Source organism: Sander lucioperca, chromosome 2, assembly GCF_008315115.2.
Source record: "Sander lucioperca isolate FBNREF2018 chromosome 2, SLUC_FBN_1.2, whole genome shotgun sequence".
Lineage (NCBI taxonomy): Eukaryota > Metazoa > Chordata > Actinopteri > Perciformes > Percidae > Sander > Sander lucioperca.
In genome coordinates this window covers 27,516,815-27,536,731 of record NC_050174.1, presented here as the reverse complement: position 1 = coordinate 27,536,731, position 19,917 = coordinate 27,516,815, and the positions used below count along the sequence as shown (strand labels likewise).

Here is a 19,917-nt window from a genome sequence, read left to right as displayed (position 1 = left end):
CACCAGTTGTGGAATGTAACTACTGTAAGTACATTTACTCCAGTCCAAATGTTGAGGTACTTGTACTTTACTTGAGTCTTTTCTTTTCATGCCACTTTCTACTTCTACTCCGCTACATTTCAGAGAGAAATATTGTACTTTTTACTCCACTACATTCATCTGTTACAGCTTTAGTTACTAGTTACTTTACACATTAAGATTTCTGCACACAAAACACATGTAGTTTATAAAATCTGATGTTTTTTATTCTAAAGTAAACTAGCCAACAATATAACGGCTACAAGTCCAGCTGAGATGATCAGACCATTAAACACACAACTGGTTGATCCTTTACACTTTCTACAAGGCTTTAATACAACAGCTACATTTTCCTGATGATACTTACAGACTTTTACTGAAGGAACATTTTTAATGCAGGACTTTAACTGTAACAGAGTTTTTTACAGTGTGGTATTTGTACTTAACTTAAGTAAAGGGTCTGAATACTTCTTCCACCACTGGATTACACCTCTTTACACTGTTTTTGAATTGATTCTTGACCTTCATATCTATGCTGGGGGGGTTCAATGGCTGAGTGGTTAGGATGCATATATTATACAGGTAGCTGCAATGCTTCGACTCTGGCTGTGGGACATTTGCTGCCAGTCATCCCCCTCTCCTTGTGCATTTACAGTCTGTATCATTACTTTGTTGCTCAGATAAAGGTAAAATGCCAAAAATACATAAAACTAAACTAAATGAGCTCAAACTAAATCAGCAGAAAAAAGAAAGCTCACATTTTCTGCTTTTATGTTGTATTACACTTTGTAACTTTTGTTAGAAAAGTGCTCTATAAATGAAGTTTAATTGTGTTTTGTGGAAACACAACCAAGAGGTACAGCTAACCGCAATCAACTCAGGGTCTGTGCAGTGGTAGGAAAGAAATGTGGTAGCTATGCACTTCTATCATTAGTATCTTCATTCAGCATGTCTGTTATTTAAAATAATACCATACACGTACCTTAATGATGGTCTGGCAGGTGGACAGGGGCAGTCCCACCAGACTTGTCCCATTAACGGACATGATCTGGTCTCCTATGTTCAGTTTCCCAGACCTCTCAGCCGGCCCAGCATGCATCATGTTGGCAATGATGACAGTGGGCAGGATGGAGCCCCACCCACTCTCCACAATGACCACGCCCAGAATCTCCCCCTTGGCTTTCTCTATGAACACCTGAAGTCCCAGCAGGCAGGGATAACACAAAACCATGTTAAAGTCAGCTCACATCATAATGCAAAAACATTAAATGGTGTGGTGTAAGTGGTTATTTTATTGTGTAGCAGTACACATTTATGTAAATATAATCGACAGTTCTGAGCAGTAGGAACCAGTGGCAGTGGTAAGGAAAATACTTTTTTATTTTAAGAAATATATGACTTTTATTTATAGAACAAATGAGTGTTGAGGCACCAGTACAAAAACGAATGATACACAGCTCTTACGTCTTTGCAGTTCTCAGACTTGGAGAAGTGGATGAGGTCATCATTGTACATGTCCTGAGTGTTGAGCAGGTCACTGTACTCCTTCTGGCTCAGATCCTCTGGGTTAATGCCATTGGCTCGTAGAAATTCCTGGTAAGCCACACTGAAGGCCTGCCCGATGGACTGGGCAATCAACTGGGCCTAGAGGACAGCATGGGTGGGTGGTGGGGGGGGGGGGGGAGATGGCAGATTTTTAAAAAACATTACTTAAATGATCTTATGGTCAACTAACTATAGTCAATTTCATAGCTCACTAACTTGTCCCTTTTGACAAGCGAAGACATGATCTAACTTAGCTGGTGGACTCACATCCTCAGACTCAAACACGTGGCAGATCATCTTGTACTGGCGCTTGCTGTCTTGGCCTGGGTCTGAAGCCTCCACATTCTCCTGAGAGTCGGATCGAGGCATCCTGCGCCGGGCCATCAGGACCACGATGTTGCCAATGTCAGCAATGTAGGAGATGGTCCGCAAAGGGTGGTCCATCATAGTCTCCTGGGAGTCAAAGAACCAGAACAGTCCTCATTCTCTGGTTAGTAACCAAACTCAGTAACCAAAGTAACAATACCTAAGGCACTTAAAGAGGCTGTACTCGACATTAAGAACATCAATATAGCAGCAAACAATATTTGCTATGTAAAGATAAAGTGGAGTAATAAATAAGGTCACACTCCTTCTGTGTGTGTTGTAATCTGAGCTTCTCTGTTCTTAGTTTTGGGAGCTGGTCCAGCTGTGTGTGCATGTTAGTGCATGTGGGTGTGAAAAAACGTACAAAAATGAGTATTATATATAAATGAGTATATGAGTATACTATTTAGGTCCATATTGGAAGTTATATTGTTCCCCTGAATAGATCTTTACTGAGCACTCCAACGTATTTCCCCCCATACAGTTACTAATCTGTTTACATGGTAGCAATCTATTTGAAAAGATTTTTTCTACCATTTTCTACGGCGTCCAAGAGGCTGCGGCCTTAACACTTTTTCAGACCTTTGACTAATTTTAACTTACTTGTGTTTAGTAACTTATGTAGTTATTTGAACCCAAACCACGATCTTTTCCTGAACCTAACCAGGTAGTTTTGTTTCCTGAACAGGTTCTGCACTGCAGGGGCTGAAGTACGGAAGTAAGGTCAAAAAGCACAACAACAATGTTGAAAAACACTCAACAACTGGACATGGAGCACATGGAGAGTGCAGACCAATCTCACAATGTTAATGAAAGTGAAAAAATAATTTGTGCATCCGCCCCTTGATTCTGATCTGCTCTATAATGTAATGGGTTTTTGCTTGGCCCATGCTACACTCCTCCACCAAGTTGCATGAAATCAGACCAGAAGGTTTTCGGTAAACTTGCTCACAGACAGACAGACAGACAGACAGACAGACAGACAGACAGACGGACCGAACCGAAACATGAGCTCCTTGGTGGAAGTAATACCAGCATACAGTAGTAATCTCCTTGAACGTTGCTATGTTTAGTCGTGTTTATACTGGGACAAAACTGACATTCTCGAGAAAGATATTCTGCTGTTGGTCAGGGTACACATACAAAGTACACAGGCAAGTATAGTCACCGCTGATGTCTGCTCATATGTCATATGTTCTATTTAGACATTTCAGAGGTTAGTGTGTGGCCTGCTTTATTTCATGATCAGAAAGTCTTTATGGTTCCGGTTAGCAGCACACGTAACTGTGCAGCAACAAAAACAGCATAATACAACTTGGCTCCAATTCAATGTTTGTCAGAGATCTTTTAAATTGCAGGTGATACGAGGGCCTTTTCTCAGTGAGGTGACAGGAAAAAGCACTAGGGATGTTCCAATACCAGTATCAGAAAAGCCTCTGATACCGCCTAAAATGCTGGTATCGGTATCGAAAACTACTGGAATCTATATCATGTTATTTAGTCCCGAAGACAATCTACCCTAAAGTTGTTTCTTTATGTTCTTTTCCCATTATGACTGAGTGTCAAACTGGATAATAAAAGAAAGTTCTACCATTCATTGTTTGTGTTTGTTTATGTTTCACAAAAAGTTTAACCTGAGCCAGGCCGACGACAAAGATAGAAATCATATCACATCCATACAGGGATGGTAGTATACAGCTGTTAAAACATGATAAAATATATGACACACTGGTACCAGAATCAGTATCGAGAAGCAAAAAATGGTTTTGGACCATCTCTAAAAAGCACTGCAGATGTGTGTTGCACGTCAGTCCGAGCGAGTACCTGGGAGTCAGCGTTGAGCACTTTGATTCTCTGCGTGGAGATGAAGAGATCCACCTCTGTCATGGGCTGAGGCTCACCCTCAGGGGCCTACACACAGAATTTACACAGCAATATTAGACACACATTCATAAAACACACAGACATTAAAAAGGCCAAAATGTTCATTAACAGATGCTCCTGAATGAAGAGACATTCAAAGTTAAGAGGTCAGTGACATCTCATTACTACCAGAGCACAGGGAAAGAACAGCTGTAAAATGATGAATTTGCACTTTCTGATCCATAAACCTCAAAGTCTGGACTATAACAGCTCATAACAGGTAATAATGTGTGTCCTTTTTTTGATGCACTTACTGAACTGCAAATATTAATTGTTATGTATAACACTACTGCATTTTCCAAAGAATGCCATATTAGAACTTGCTTTGTAATCGGAAAAGTGGCAAACCATTAGTGTTGCATGGTAACAGACTCAGTCCTCACATCTAACTCTCAGAAAATAACTGAATAAGCATACTTCCCAAAATGTTGAACTATTCCTTTAAGTCTCATTGATATTTATAGCAAGTGAATGGAAACTAAAGGAAAGATACAAACAGTGCACTCTAATTGAGAACAGTGAAAATAGTCCCCATAAGATGCAGGAAACAGCAGAACATATTGCTCTGAGGAACAGTTAACATCATCTCCCTTAGTTTGATGGAATATGTTTGTGTTTGTGTTGGGTCTCAGTAAATGATAGAGTGTGTTTCAGACCTACTCTACCTGTACACTGTCCTGAGATAACAGCATGTTATGATTTGCCACTATAAAAAAAAATTGAATTGTGAGCTACAGTGAATATCTGAAAATAGTCTGAGCAACAGTTTACTCACATGCTGGGGGCAAAACTGTAGCTTGAATCATAAATATCCCTAATTATCAAAAAAGTTTAATATAGTCTTTATCATTTTTATATTCTCTAAATAGGCAGCGGGCCCATTTATTCAAACGTTGCTTATTTACTCTGACATACTTACTTCAGAGCTTCCTAACCTGGGTAATTGACTAAGAACAAGCTTTTTAGTGGTAACACATGGCAATGTAATATGTGCATTACCTGTAAATGTTATTATAGTCATGATAATGTAAATTAATTCCAATTTTGGGAACATAAAGTCCAATGAATCCACCAAGGTGTTTCCCTCACTGTGCCCCTGGTTCACTCAATAAGCAGGTACAAAGATTATTTTACAAATGAGTATTATTATATACATATTTTGGATGAGGCTTCACAGGAAGATGAAATGCCCTTCCTCATTTTCTTATTCCTAAATGGTAAATATATTTAACAATTATTTTAAAGCCTTACTCCACCCAAAACCTGTATGAAACAGTCACCCCTTGTATACTTGAAAGATGGATGTAAAAACGTTGTATTTTTGTATTACTTCTTGGACAATGAAAACTTTGGCCAACATTATTTTTAGGTTTCACAATAGAAAACAATCCCTGGAGAAATATAAAACTGCCGTTGCAGCATAGTCACTTCTCCTATGTCCATGAACACTCATATTTCTGCAAAACGAAGTAGAGCCTGCGAGCTAGTTCAGGCAGTGTCTCAGCTGACACACCTGCTACTCTAATGGTACGTGTCCATTGTCAGCGTCATTTCCACGCTTCATATTCATTTCTATGGAAGCAACCGTGCAACGCATTCTGGGAGCGTCGCGGGGACTTAGGAGAAGCAGGAAGTCGTGTCGCCGGCTCCTCATTTGCATAAAGTTGAATCCAGCCAACTTTATGCAAATGAGGATCGACCGGCTTGGCTCGACGCCTCCCAAAAGCTGACGAAAATCTTTTAAACTGACCTTTGTCGATCTGAAATGAAAACAGATTCAGCAGCTGTATGGCCTATTTCTCTCTTAAAATGTTTTTAGAAACACGTTCCGGTGAACTATTTTCGTAAAACAAGAGATCGTATTCCAAACGAGCTGCCATGGTCGGTTTTGAAAACCGGGAGCAGACAGACCCACGTGATGCATTTGTGTCAGTTGCACCCCTCGCGGTTGGAGGGTGTAGACTGGTGTAGACGCGTTCTTTTTCCATGAAAACAACGCGTTTATGGACACGTACTGTTACATTGGAAACAACTGCTTCATCATAGCTCATGGCTTGATCAACCTGCGTCCGACTCAGCCGCCCTTTTTTTGTTCAGGAAAAGCACCTGAATCACATGATAGCACCTACTTGCTTGTGAGCTTCCTAAAGTCATGCATGAGAATGTGATGTGATGAATGTGGTTGGCAGCGGTATATTGAGACATTCTGGTGAAGATATGACTGGTTTACGGAGGAATGGTTTGGTACTAGTTCTCGCCATGTAACATGTCAGTATTGGAGACTGACAACAACAGCACACATTTAACATTCACTGGGTACACTGCTTTCTCTCTGTTGCACACAGCGATTTTGAGTGGAGTATCATTTTAACACCAGTCTTATGTACTGTTAGTATGTGTCACATATCTGACTATCAACATTGATCCCAGGACACAGTGTGTGTGTGTGTGTGTGTGTGTGTGTGTGTGAGTGACAGTTTAAATATCTGATGTACAAAAGTGACCAGATGTTTCAGGACCACAGCAGTGTTTTTAGGTTTTGCTACATATCATATTCTGTGCTCTTTACAGACTGTTGAGAATTATTAAGTGTGTCCAAAAAAGCCTTGACAAAGGCCAGGACCTAAACACTGACTGAACGCACAGACTGTTGTTGTCAAGAGGATCACAGTTTTATGTTTCTCCAGTCTTTTTAAGGGGTACATTTGTGCACGTAAGTTCATTTTTTGCTCTTAAATTAACAACTTGGTCACATGAACAAACACTGAACATTACTGTTCACATTGTATTTTACAGTACTATATATTTAAGGCGTGTCAGAGACACACCAACGGTGTTTAACAAGAACAATCTGAAGTCACAACTGACACCACGTTTAAAATAAGACTAACAGTGAGACAGGGACTGATGGAACATGTGTGATAATCAAACTATATTATAAATATAATATAATAAAGGATTTGATTCAGTAAAGGCATCTCAATACCAAAAACACAGCTAGGAGACTGCTGCCAGTAAAAATGCTCCTCACTAACTGACTGTAAGAACAACAACAGCCTGGACCTTCAGTTCCTACTGCTACAGAAACTTGACAGTAATTTGAGAGCACGTTTTAGTAATTTATGTACACAGGTGATTCATTTAAGAGTGGAAACTTGCTCGAGACGGGAGAGAAAAATGTAATAACTGCACTTTCAAACATTTCCATATTGTACTGAAATCAATGGAAAAGCAAGGCAGAATAATATCCAAAAATCCAAATGTAATCTGTTTGCTATCTGTAATCTAATGTGAAATATGTTTCGATTAAAGCAGGCAAAAACACTAGTGTGGTACTTTGAGGTGGCCAAATCTTTTACAGGACTTATTTCTTTATTTCTGCACGTTTTCCATTAGTTAGGAGTCTCCACTCAGCAACACATCTGGCATTCAGTTAACAATCCAGCTGCTGCAGTCACTGAGCATCACACAGTTTATACACACTGATGGGTCACTGAAACCAAAATGAAAGAACTGCTAGGCAGTTATCATAACGAGAGCGTGTGCATGTTTTAGTGGTGAAGCAGGTAATGTATGAAATAAAGTGCACGTGTGTTTCACAACTGACCATTTCACAGTACAGAATACTAGAGTATGCCATATGACTATTAAAGGAACAGTTCAGCATTTTGGGGAATACACTTCTTTTACCCAGAGTCATACGGCAGGATAATAACTACACACTATGAAGCATTAGTTAAGTATCAGTAAATACTTAATTCATCATTTATAAAGCATTGTTGCTACATTATTACACATTAGTATGTACTTCATAAACAAAGTTATAAATGTTTTATTCTTGATTAATAACATCAGCTATGATGTGTTTAATGATTGTATTTTCTTACTTTATAAATGATGGATTTACCATTTCTAAATTAGGTTTAACATAAATCACAAACCAGTTATTATGTTGTGTTATTATTAGTTGTCAATGGTTCACGAGATCATTAAGAAAGTTTAATTAAATGATTACATGTATGCATGTATTACACATATGATTTAGACATGCACTAATGGTCAGTTAGTGTGTTAATATATATTTTATAAACACTTGCAATTCATGATTAATTAAGGTGGTTAGAAAGCATTTACTAGTTGTTAGTTAAGTATTTGTGTGAACTCATCTAAAGTGAGAACTATCTATGCCTCACAAAGCATTTATAACTGAAAGGCACTTTCTAAATGATCTTGTGAACCATTAACAACTCATGAATAACTTGTTTGTAGTTTATGTAATACTTCATTTAGAAATGGTGAATCCATCATGCATGAAGTATAAAAGTATGCACATTATAGATGAGGTTATTAATCAAGAATAAGACATTTATAACTGTGTTTATGATGTTGGAACAATGCTTTATAAGTGATGAATTAAGTATTTACTGATACTTAACTAATGTTTCATAGTGTGTAGTTATTTTAAAGTGTTACTGGTTTACTTTCATCCAGGACAGAGATCTAGGACGTGTTTAGCCTCCTTATTACAAAGATTGGGAGCATGGCCCTTATTAGATAAAATTACAAAATAAAGGATCAAAGGATGGCGCCACTTTGGTCCAGTCTGGAATACCTCAACAAAATGATGATGAATTGCCGTGAAACTGGTCCCCAGTGGATGAATCCTATTGACTTTGATGAAACATCATCATCAGCTCAAACAATTTGTCTCAGTCTTTGCTTTATGCTAACATGTCATACTAAGATAGTGGCCATGGTAAACATCATTACAAACATCCACATGTTATCATTGTCATTGTGAGCATGCTGGCATTAGCATTTAGCTTAAAGCAATGCAATGCCACGAGCATTGCTGTAGACTCTTATTTTGACATCCCAGACCTCTGTCTGTGCCGAGATGCTTCTGCATGGCATTATGTCATCTGACTCTGGGTAGAGGATGTAGGTTATTATGTACAGTCATACATAGTAGCACTACAAATACAGAAAGCACACTGAAAACAAACCCAGTCAGACCTCAAAGCATCACAAAGACTTCAGCTGTTTCCTGCATCCAGCAGCTGCTTTCCTTCCATCACAAGCAGTTTGACAAAAACTACAGTGTGCCAAATGAGGGGGGGTAACAACATGTCTGATATGGAATGAAAAAATGGTGAAGGGACTGGAGACCAAAGGGAGGGAGCGTCACAATGAATTTCACCTCCAACAATACAAAGCTGGATTCAGGAAAATGCCAACAGTTCATCAGAATGACAGTACACTGAAGAGGACACAAAGGACAGGACAGTGATACACAGACAGACAGACACAGAAAGAGACAAAGAGCCAAGCAGAGAAAAAGAGACACTGTGCTCTGCGGCGTGGAGGACGAGACAGATATGTAGGTACTGCACCTTCTTCTTGTTCTGGGCTAATTTCTGGGCCGTCTGCCAGGCATGGAACAAAGCAGACAGGAGAGTAATGGGTTAGAGCAGTGCACAGGAGAGACTGACTGGACCACAGGGAGGGAGGCAGGGACATCACATTCCTGTACAGTCTTTGATATTTGGTTCACAATGAGAAGGTGTGTTCATGTTGTTTGTCTGTGGAGTATTTGTGTGTGATGAACATCATAACTGGCTACACCCCAGCATAGTACATCTATATACAGTATTGGAAGATGGACAGTGCAAGCCCTGCAATCATGTGCCCTGTATGCTCTGGTTTTAATTTGGATATAATACTCAACCTGGGCCCGTGTTTGTCGACCATCACAGAAACCCTCTGTGGAATCACTAAAGTGAACAAAGGACTGAAACTGGTGGTGGCTCAGAGCAGGACTGAGAGCTGCTGATGAAGTGGAATGTAAGTGTTTTAGAACACAAAGTAGACATTTTGGTGACATGCTGTAGTAGTTATGGTTTGAAATATTGTGCCGATGGTAAAATTCAAAGTGCAACACTTTTTTGTGTGTAGGCTTTATGTGTAAGGGCAAACACTACAGGCCACTGAGTTCTCCAGGTTATGTGTGCAAGGTTGCATTGCTAAATCTCATAAGTATATTTACGCATACAAATGTGCAGCAGGCACATACACACTGGCTAGACACTTATAAAACAAAGTAGATAGTTTGACTCGGCTGCACGGGTTATCCTCGTCGCTCAGCGCTATCCAATTACACTGTTTACAATGCATCTAATAGTGCTGCATCTTGCCTTTTGTGCAGTACTGCACACACAGTAAAGCTGTTGCAAACCTTCTGGGTGCACCTCTCCATCTTCTCTTCCACTGTTCAACTTTCAGCTACACTCTTTGTTAACTTGTGTGCCCTTATATAAGGGGGAATATTTGGGATTTGTGTGATGTCAACCACTCTATATATAACATGAAATGAATAAGTAATACAAGGACCTAATATTAGAGTTCTAATATTACTTTTCCTACTCTTATAATTTGTGCATACATGTATTGTTAAAGTACCGAGTATCAAAACAGTGAAGCATCTCCCTGAGCCACATAGTGCAAAATATAATAAGAGATAGAATAAGGAAAATAGTTGCTAAGAATAAATATATATTAAAAAAGATAGTCAGCACTTATTTCCACAATACAATAGTGTGCTAGAACACACACAGGGATCAATAATAGTTCATATTGCAAATTTTTCCGGTGCAAAGTAGCGCAAGTAGTGCAAACATGAATAAGAGTTCAACGTTCTTGTGAAGGTCACTCCAGTGACTTATCACTGTGGTAAATATTATGAGATTTGAACTTTTTATCAGTTTCTCTGGGCCATGCTCCATTTACATCAGCTATGTGCACTATTTTTCAAAGCATTTGATGTGTTTTGTTATCAAATCTTTCTCCAACTGTCTTCATCGTTCTAAAAACCAGAACACAACTAATGTTGAAAATTCACTCCTGCCACCTAAAAAGAGGCAAAAATCGTCTGATGTTTACTATTTTTAGGTTACATAACGTAGGTAGGGTAGGAATTTGGCGTAAATAGCATTACTAATTTTGAAACCTATTTTGTTATACTATGCTGGAGAAAAGTTCACAGACTGAATGGCGACATTTTCCCAGTAATGTGAAAAATTTATTGAGTTCTGAGTTTAAAGTCTACAAGTTTTTTTCTCAAGTTTTTTTAAAAAAAAAGGTCAGAATTCTGAGAATAAACTCAGAACTCAATACATTTTTTCACATGTGGCCCTAATCTTCTTCCGTAAGTCAGAGACAATGAGGGGAAAGACACAAAGTTGAAGTTATTTTAAAACCCTAAAAGATTCGGGGCTTTTGGGAAAAACATTCATAGCTGGAGCCTAAGAAGCTCCGCCCCCTCGCTCCGCCCCTGCAGCCAACACTCTGGACTGCTGTGAGTGTTCATTCTCTGTCCATACTAAAGGCCCTGATACACCAACCATCGGCAGAAAAGGCAGTCGGACTGATCAGTCTTCCCGAGTTGGTCCAAAAAGTGCCTCGGAACACACCGAAGCGACGCCGACTTGAGTGTACGTTCTGCACGTGCACAAAACGTAATACGTCTCCATAACAGCAGGCGGAGCTCGCTAGTCAAGGCCAATCAGATTGGTCAGAGTCCGACTGCCGACTGGCCGATTCAACATGTCAAATAGGCAAAAATTAAGGCCGACAGATCCTCCGACTTACGACGGCACGGAACACACCGAACAGCGGCCGATTATCGGGTTGGTGTGTCAGCGCCTTAAAACTGCATGCACTCACAGGGCAGTAGGAGCCTTTAGATGGTAATATAAAGACATAGGGCCCTATCTTGCACACAGCGCAATTGACTTTGTACACCGACGCATGTATCATTCCTATTTTGCACCCAACACACAGCGGACTTTTCCCTCCAAAGACTCACGTCGGTAAATTAGGGAATGAACTTGCGCTCCCGGGGGCGGTTCAGCAAAAAGAGGAGGCGTGTTCCGGCACAAATGTTCCCTAGTGCTATTTTGCAGTTTCAGAAAACAGTTCCGCCACAGACCAGGAAAAACCTAGTCTAAAGTCAGTGGCGCGTTATTCAGATGCTATTTTAAGGGCGCATGCTTGGCCATAACGTTGAGTGTGCACACCGCGCATACACTTTGCTTCTCTCATCTCACGGACCCAGCAGTTCCCATTTTTACAAACCATACATAAATACAAGGAAAAATATCACCTTGTTTATTATCTATATAAAAATATGACCTTGTTTTACACAACATTTCCATGAATCATGGATGTGTTGATGACATAAATGAGGAAATATTTAAGGAGATGTGATGTTGAGCTGCATGTGCCGTTGCCCCTTAACCCAAATGCCCCAGCAGCAGCACGGGAGAGGAGAGACAGAGGAGCTGCATCGTCTATAGTGAGGTCATCTCGGTCTAATGGTAGACTACATTGCAAAAATATCACCATGCATTCAGAACCTCGTGATTCAGTGAGAGTGAGCCCAAAACATCAGAAAGTATGTTTTTGTGACATTTCTTTATTTACATTTTGTCAAAAAGAAAAATCAATAGCAAACGTCGTTCTCCTCGGCTGTGAACCTCTCCTGGCGTGCGCCCATGGATGTATTAAGAGCGTGCGCCTAGCAAATCCGCCATTATAGTAGCAATCTGCCATGGAACAAGCAAACCTGCTTTTAAAGGGAATGTGAGATAACGCTCTGACTGGTTTATTGCACGTTACGCCCAAACCACACCTATGAGTAATGTAGCTACTTCAGACCAACCCATTTTAGATTTGCTTCACAAAGCTACTTGCGTTTGGCGTTTGATACTTGCGTTTCAGATCGTTAAAATAGGGCCCATAGTGTCTTTGCATTAGCCTTCCTCTACCAGCAGGTGTCTCTGTTGTTAAGGCTCCAGAACAGAGCGAGAAGCTGACTGTGTGCAGAACTACATACATCAGCACAATGCTCAGCTCTTCTATTCTCTCAGTGTGAAAAGCTGCAGACACAAAGACAGACTGTAACCATGGCTAACGTCTATCAAACCATCACATGCTGCATGAGAGGACTCATTCACTGTGTTCTGGGTATATTAACACTCTTTTTGAACTAAAAGCACAGCAGCTGAGCGCACACTTCCAGCTGGTCAGCTCGGCTCACGCAGGAAACCTTCGCCTGGGGGACAAAAATGTTAATAAAAAATATTGCAGCTTGTTTTGCCACTGCCAACTGCAGCAGTCTTACTTAATACTGGACGGACAGATTTAAAAGATTGTTGCTCCCATCAGTCACTTAGACACAAAAACATGGGGAAATAGGGTCCAGGTTAAAAATAAACAAAGTTACCCTTTAAAGCTGTGTTTATAGCATCTTGAGTATTGAGCATTTTTACTTTGCTTTTCCATTTCAAGTTACATTTTTTTCCATGACACACACGAAAACACTATATTTAACAGGTCCCTAGTTTCCTTGCTATCAGGACAATGTAATTGTATGTAATATGTAAATGTTTTAATCATAGGGAAAAACTGTGAACAATTAGTAAACTTTCTATCAATTCCAAATACCAAATACTAATACAATTTTTTACCAAAATAACAGCTAGAGGGAAGACATATCACTCTGCTACAGTTGTGCTTGAACAGCGGCGTTACAGAACAACTATCTCTGACGAGCACACACTCCTTCAGGATGAGCCTGATGAAGGCCACCAGTTCTTCTGTATACTTCCCATGTTGCTGGAGTTTGACCTCTCCTTCATCAAGTTATAAGTATAAGATAAATAGTCAAAGCTGAAAAACATTAAATGTATTGTCATTAAAGATGTGGATTTGGATGACTGTACATACTAGAGGTTGAATATTCATACAACAAGTCTTCAGTCATAATTAGGCAAGATGGGAAATAAGAAAATAATGGGTTTTAGAAAATGTTGAATATAGAAAATAAGAGATTTATTTATTTGGTACCAAACCCAAAATGCAGCAGTGTGACTGAGCTTGAAACACATGCGTGTGTGTGTGTGCTTGTGTGTGTCCATGTGTGTGTATGTGTGCGTGTGTGAGTTTGTGTGTGCGTGTGTGAGTGTATGTGTGTGTGTGTGTGTGTGTCTGTGCGTGCGTGTGTGTGTGTTTGTGTGTGTCTGTGCGTGTGTGTGTCTGTGTGTGTGTGTTTGTGCGTGTGTGTGTGTGTGTGTGCATGTCTGTGCATCTGTGCATGTGTCTGTGTGTGTGTGTGTGTGTGTGTGTGTGTGTGTGTGTGTGTGTGTGTGTGTGTGTGTGTGTGTGTGTGCGTGCGTGTGTTTTCACCTTGATGCGGCTGACGGCCTCCTGTGCCTGCATCATGCGGATGTTCTTGGACGGAGTCTTATCCGACAGCAGCTGGGTGGAGCCCAGGTAGTTGGCAGCGAAGATGATCCCATCGATCAAGTCCTCGGGGTCACAGGGGCCCGGGACTGCAGGGAGGACAGGGTGTCAATCTCACTCTATCACACAATCTTTCCCCCCCCTCCCACTTTGACATTAATATAGTAAGAAGAAGAAGAGGAAGAAGATTGTTTATGAATCTTTCATGGAAATTCCTTCTCTGACCTTCCCTACTTGGTGTCAAATTACATAATGCTCAACCTGGAGGATGATAAACATCAGCAAGATCTACAATCTGGCAAATGTTCTTATTACTGGTTTATTACTGATCTATAAAGCATTAACAGATGATTTATAAAAGCCACTAGTTACACCTTTTAAACCCCCAACAAAGTATGTCCCATTAGAGAATGGTAGGCAATAATGAGAATATTAAACTACTTTATTTCGGTAGCACCTCAGTCATGACAAATACTTAAGTTTGTTTGTGGCGTGTCACAATCACTGGCAGACCGGCAGCCATCTTGTCTTCGATTGCAGCTTAAGTACCTTAATATCCTCCGTAAACTGTGTGTCACAGCCAAGGGCGTAGCAGACACCGGGTACACGGGCACCGGGTACACGGGCATGTCCCCCACACTTTGCATTACTGTGCCCTCTGCCCCCCACACTTACAACACGATTTGAACGCACCATAAGTAGGCGAGTGTGCAGTTGATTGATAGACTCCTATAGATATAGGCATAACTATATGATGGAATAGTGGCATTAGAATGTGCCAGAGGCCACCAAATTTGGGCTATTACAGCCAAAAAAATCATGCCCCCGGACCCCCCTACAATACCCCTAATGTCAGTGTTTCCATCAATCATAAATGAAATGTAGGCCATTTCGAATCCGCAATTTGGTGAGACAAATGGTAGAGGATCTTTTGAATAAAAATCCTCCTAACCCTGAACAATCTGTCCCCCTCACTTCTGAAATGCTTCTGAAAACGCCCCTGGTCCCAGCCACGGCTACAGTGCTGACCATGTTGCTGAGCTGATAAACTACAGTACCTAACTTCACATTGTTTATGAATACCTCCTGCAGTACTTCCCTACAACTCTCGTTCCCAGTGTGACACAGCTCTGCAGCAGGACCAAGCACTCACCTTCTACATACGTGGGGAAAGACGCAAGGCTTCTCCTGGACTATTGATGAAAAGAAAAGGAGAATGATTCTTTCAAACATTACTTCAACTTGATGTGCAAAAGTAAAAAAATGACAGATATCTGATATATAGCAAAGTGTTGAACACACCTCTTTACTGGAGGGAGAAGACTCCACGCTGTCATCCTGCAGCAGTAGTCTGCTGGATGACTCTGCTCCTGGAGGAGAGGGCGAGCCTGAACCAGGAGACTGCAGGGAGCCAATGAGGAGCGGGGACACAAAGCAGAAAACACAAGACAGTTCAATGAAGAAGCAGCTACATGTCTCAGATGGAGGCCAGGACTCATCGGGAAAAGAAAAAAAGCAGTGGGAGAAAGTGAGACATTCATTACATTAAGGACAGCCAAAAAGAACGTTGAACATGCAAAACAGACATAGATTGCATTCTGGAAAGCCGAAAGTTGTTGCGATGTAAGCTGAATTTCACAAGTTTTTTGGTGAGCACCTGAGAACACACATTAGATTCACACCTGTCAAAATGATCTGAGGTTATTAACGGTGTGGAGGTGTGAACGACACCTTAGAGTCTATGCCAAGCCAACAGAGTGCAGAAAGACACTAACCCTTCTATCATTTCATTCAATTCAATTGTATTTATAGTGTCAAATCACAACAGGAGTTATCTCAGGACACAGGAGTAGGTCTAGACCACACTCTATAGACCCAAAAATTTCCCCTCCAAGAGCAAGCATTTGGTGTGACAGCTGGCTCATCAACAGCATTACAATCGGGAGAAACCTCATGTTGAGTGAACAATTATTTACTGACGTGCACAATACAAATGAGAAATTAGAAAAGTCTTTGGCGATTACACCCCACGGTGACATCATTGAATTCCCATCATGACGTCATCGTACGTAAAGGGGGTCGAGAAGCCCCCACGTACAATATGATTATACTATGAGAAGAATACCACAGAGCCATAATAAAATAATACTGTAATACCACTCGTGGTTTGATTATGTGTTTATCTTTTAGTTGTCAGCACTTCCTGTCCTGATGTTGGTGTTGGTGCCTCTGGCTCTGGTATCAGAACTGAACTGAGTTTTGTTGTATCGCCGTAACAGGGAGGAAAGTAAAGATGGAAGGCTCCTAAAGCTTAGTTCCATATAAATGCACGGATAATTTGTTGTTTTGTCGTTAGTGAAAAACAATATTGACCTTGTAGTTGAAAAAGGAGCCTCATATAAGAATGACATTTCCTCCTATGGAGTCCGTTCATTCACATTCTGACATCGCCTATTTTTGACTGGTGAGATGGTAGCGCCCGGAAACAACAACTGCTAACGTGAGTTGTTCAAAACCTTTCTTTTTAGTAAACTCTGGGTACACAAACAATGTTCTCAATGCTTGGTGGTGGTGTAGTGACACAAATAGACAAAGGGATTGTCATTTGCAGGTGTGCACAGGTGAGAGCATGATTTGTTTTACCTGGCCTCTAAAGGCATAGCACTACAAATATAATACACAACACATGGTACAAAATCATAAGTACAGCCAACACGAAATGGCAATATATACTAGGGATCGACCATTTATTGGCATGGCCAAATATCGGGGCCAAGCTACTTTGGCTCACCTCCAGCCCTGTCTCTCTCCCTCTGCTCCGGTTTCAATGAGTCACCGCCCACAACACTATATTACAATTTATACTTTTTTTTTTTTTTTTACTGTGTCTCTATTTTCCACAGAACCAGCCACACAATATGAACTATATTCTGGTACAGCGACCTGGGTCTGCTGTTGCTGTACATACTGTAGCTTTTTTAATATAATTACCAGAAGTAAATATTTCATTCATCACTTTTTTTTGTTTGACTATTCACTCAACAGCTCTTATGCAAAGATCACTTTTCTTAATTAGTTCAAAATCACACAGACAGGAAATCGTTAAGAAATGATGGACTCCCAACAGTATATAAAGTAGTATTTTTGATACTTAAAATGTAGTTGATTTGTACTCTTACTCATGAAAAAGTTCTGAATGCAGGCTTTATTATTTTTTACAGTGTGGTATTATTTTACTCATATAAAAGGATCTGAATACTTTTCCACCAGTCATTGTCTCGGGCTGACAGGCTTCTGTACTTGATAGTTTATCATTATAAAGTCATTTCTGTCAGCTGTGAGAGAAAGAGATGGCTCAGACAAGAAACTTTGAGATATTAAGACAATTAAATCATGATCACAAATTGTTGTGTGTAAAAATCAGACAAATACCAAAAGAAAACATTATAAGCTAACAGCACCTCTCTCAGCTTTAGTATGAATCCACAAAAGGGCTTTGGAATGAAAAGTGTGGTCTTATAAACACACACAGAAGCCTCCACACATCACAACATCAACACAACCCATGAGACTATTGATTCCACCACTACAGATATAAACCATCACTTCAACACGCCGATGGAAAGATCAAACTGTCCACACCTCATCTCCATCGTGTTGGTCAGGCTGCTGCTCCTGCTTGGCTTCTTCCTCCTCCAGCTTTTCTACTTGATACATCCAATAGTTTTCCATGGCCTTTAGTAAGTGCACAAACCCAGCTGAAGCTCAACAAGTGCCCCAGATGAACTAGCGTTGAGAGTTGGCAGTGAGCGGTTAAATGCAACACCAGTATCCACAGACTGGAGGAGTCAGCTGCTCAGGTAACACTCAGGTATCAGGATTCATCATGGGATCAACAGACTGCCTCTGCCTGTCTGTGGGCCTGGTTCTGCTCTGTTCACAGTGTGATGTTGTGGCATCTTTAATCATCAAATTTATTTACATTGAATGTCAAGGATGCAATCAATTTAAATATGAAGTTTAAAACAGAGGCTGTATTTTTGTTGTGATCACGCTGATGTAAGCTGGAAAACAGCCGTGTCATTCTGTTATTGGATCCTCACTGAATTATTTACCTAAGCTCTTGCCCTTTACCTCTCTCTCTCTCTCTCTCTCTCTCTCTCTCTCTCTCACCCTTACTGAATAAATCATTGGGGTGGGGGGTGGGAAATGGAGATGGGGGATTTCTATTGAGGCCGAGACCGAACAATGTTTGGATTAATCACCATAACTGATAAGAAAGCCACATAATGTGAGGGGTAGCATGCATTACAAAGACAGTTTATAGCAAGGTTTCTGAACCACTCAGGGACATCTTTGCCAGTTACTGGAAACAGACTGGAAACAGACTGGAAACAGACTGGGAACAGACTGGAAACAGACTGGAAACAGACTGGAAAGAAACAGACTGGAAACAGACTGGAAACAGACTGGGAACAGACTGAGAACAGACTGGAAACAGACTGGAAACAGACTGGAAACAGACTGGGAACAGACTGGGAACAGACTGGAAACAGACTGGGAACAGACTGGGAACAGACTGGGAACAGACTGGAAACAGACTGGAAACAGACTGGAAACAGACTGGAAACAGACTGGGAACAGACTGGGAACAGACTGGGAACAGACTGGAAACAGACTGGGAACAGACTGAGAACAGACTGGAAAGAAACAGACTGGGAACAGACTGGAAACAGACTGGAAAGAAACAGACTGGAAACAGACTGGAAACAGACTGGAAACAGACTGGAAACAGACTGGAAACAGACTGGAAACAGACTGGAAACAGACTTGAAACAGACTGGAAACAGACTGGAAAGAAACAGACTGGGAACAGACTGGAAACAGACTGGAAACAGACTGGAAACAGACTGGAAACAGACTGGGAACAGACTGGAAACAGACTGGGAACAGACTGGGAACAGACTGGGAACAGACTGGGAACAGACTGGAAACAGACTGGAAACAGCTATCCTGGCACTCATTGTTCAAAAATAGACATTCCAACATCAGAATCAGAAAGGGATTTATTGCCAAGTAAGTAACACACTAGGAATTTGCCTTGATGGTTGGTGCAAACATACACATTTTAAACATTAATATGAAATAAACAAACAATAAATACAGAAACAAATATGTACATATAACTGTATAACCTCTGTGCTTAACACAAAGACATGACATGTCATATTAGAGGGTTGGAATAAACAACCTATATCGTCGTATGGTTTGGAGGACCTGTAGTTATTTTTAGATCTAAATGTGCTCAAGAATACACATGAATTAAAAAACATCAAATTAAAATGTATAACTTCTATATTTTTTAAATATCACCACAGATCACCTAGGTAGAGACAAACGTGCTACGCCACTATTGCCAAGCTAACGTTCCCTCAGATGCAGTGACACAAAATGGATCGTTTTTGGAAAGGAACACAAGGTGTGGGAGACCACCATACGCCAGCAAAAGCTCAGAAGCATGTGGTGAGGAAATATGACCATCAATTAGGGCTTGGCGATATGGCCAAACTCTTCTATCCAGATATAGATCATTTCATATCTTGATGTTGATATATTTCATTATATAGGTTGCCGTCGCTGAACTCTGTGACCATCAAATATGAAATTCCATTCAACTCCAGACGAAGGTGGAAGTCTCCAAAACATATATCTCAAAACTATCTGCATGGCTAGAAACCCCTGAAGGGATGTGAAAAAATATGT

General features: G+C 40.6%; 1 protein-coding gene across 2 annotated transcripts in view; it reads right to left on the bottom strand.

The window, feature by feature from the left end:
- apba1a (amyloid beta (A4) precursor protein-binding, family A, member 1a) overlaps positions 1 to 19,917 on the bottom strand; it is a 42,713-nt gene that overhangs the window by 2,990 nt on the left and 19,806 nt on the right. Inside the window, exons 4-11 of one of the 2 annotated variants that reach the window (XM_031300458.2) lie at positions 15,457 to 15,555; positions 15,308 to 15,347; positions 14,098 to 14,243; positions 9,246 to 9,278; positions 3,754 to 3,840; positions 1,831 to 2,016; positions 1,483 to 1,662; positions 1,001 to 1,213 (exon numbers count right to left, since the gene is read on the bottom strand). In XM_031300458.2, coding sequence (XP_031156318.1) covers positions 1,001 to 1,213; positions 1,483 to 1,662; positions 1,831 to 2,016; positions 3,754 to 3,840; positions 9,246 to 9,278; positions 14,098 to 14,243; positions 15,308 to 15,347; positions 15,457 to 15,555 — 984 coding nt within the window. The remainder of the gene's footprint in view (positions 1 to 1,000; positions 1,214 to 1,482; positions 1,663 to 1,830; positions 2,017 to 3,753; positions 3,841 to 9,245; positions 9,279 to 14,097; positions 14,244 to 15,307; positions 15,348 to 15,456; positions 15,556 to 19,917) is intronic. The other variant, XM_031300459.2, reaches the window with a different exon arrangement.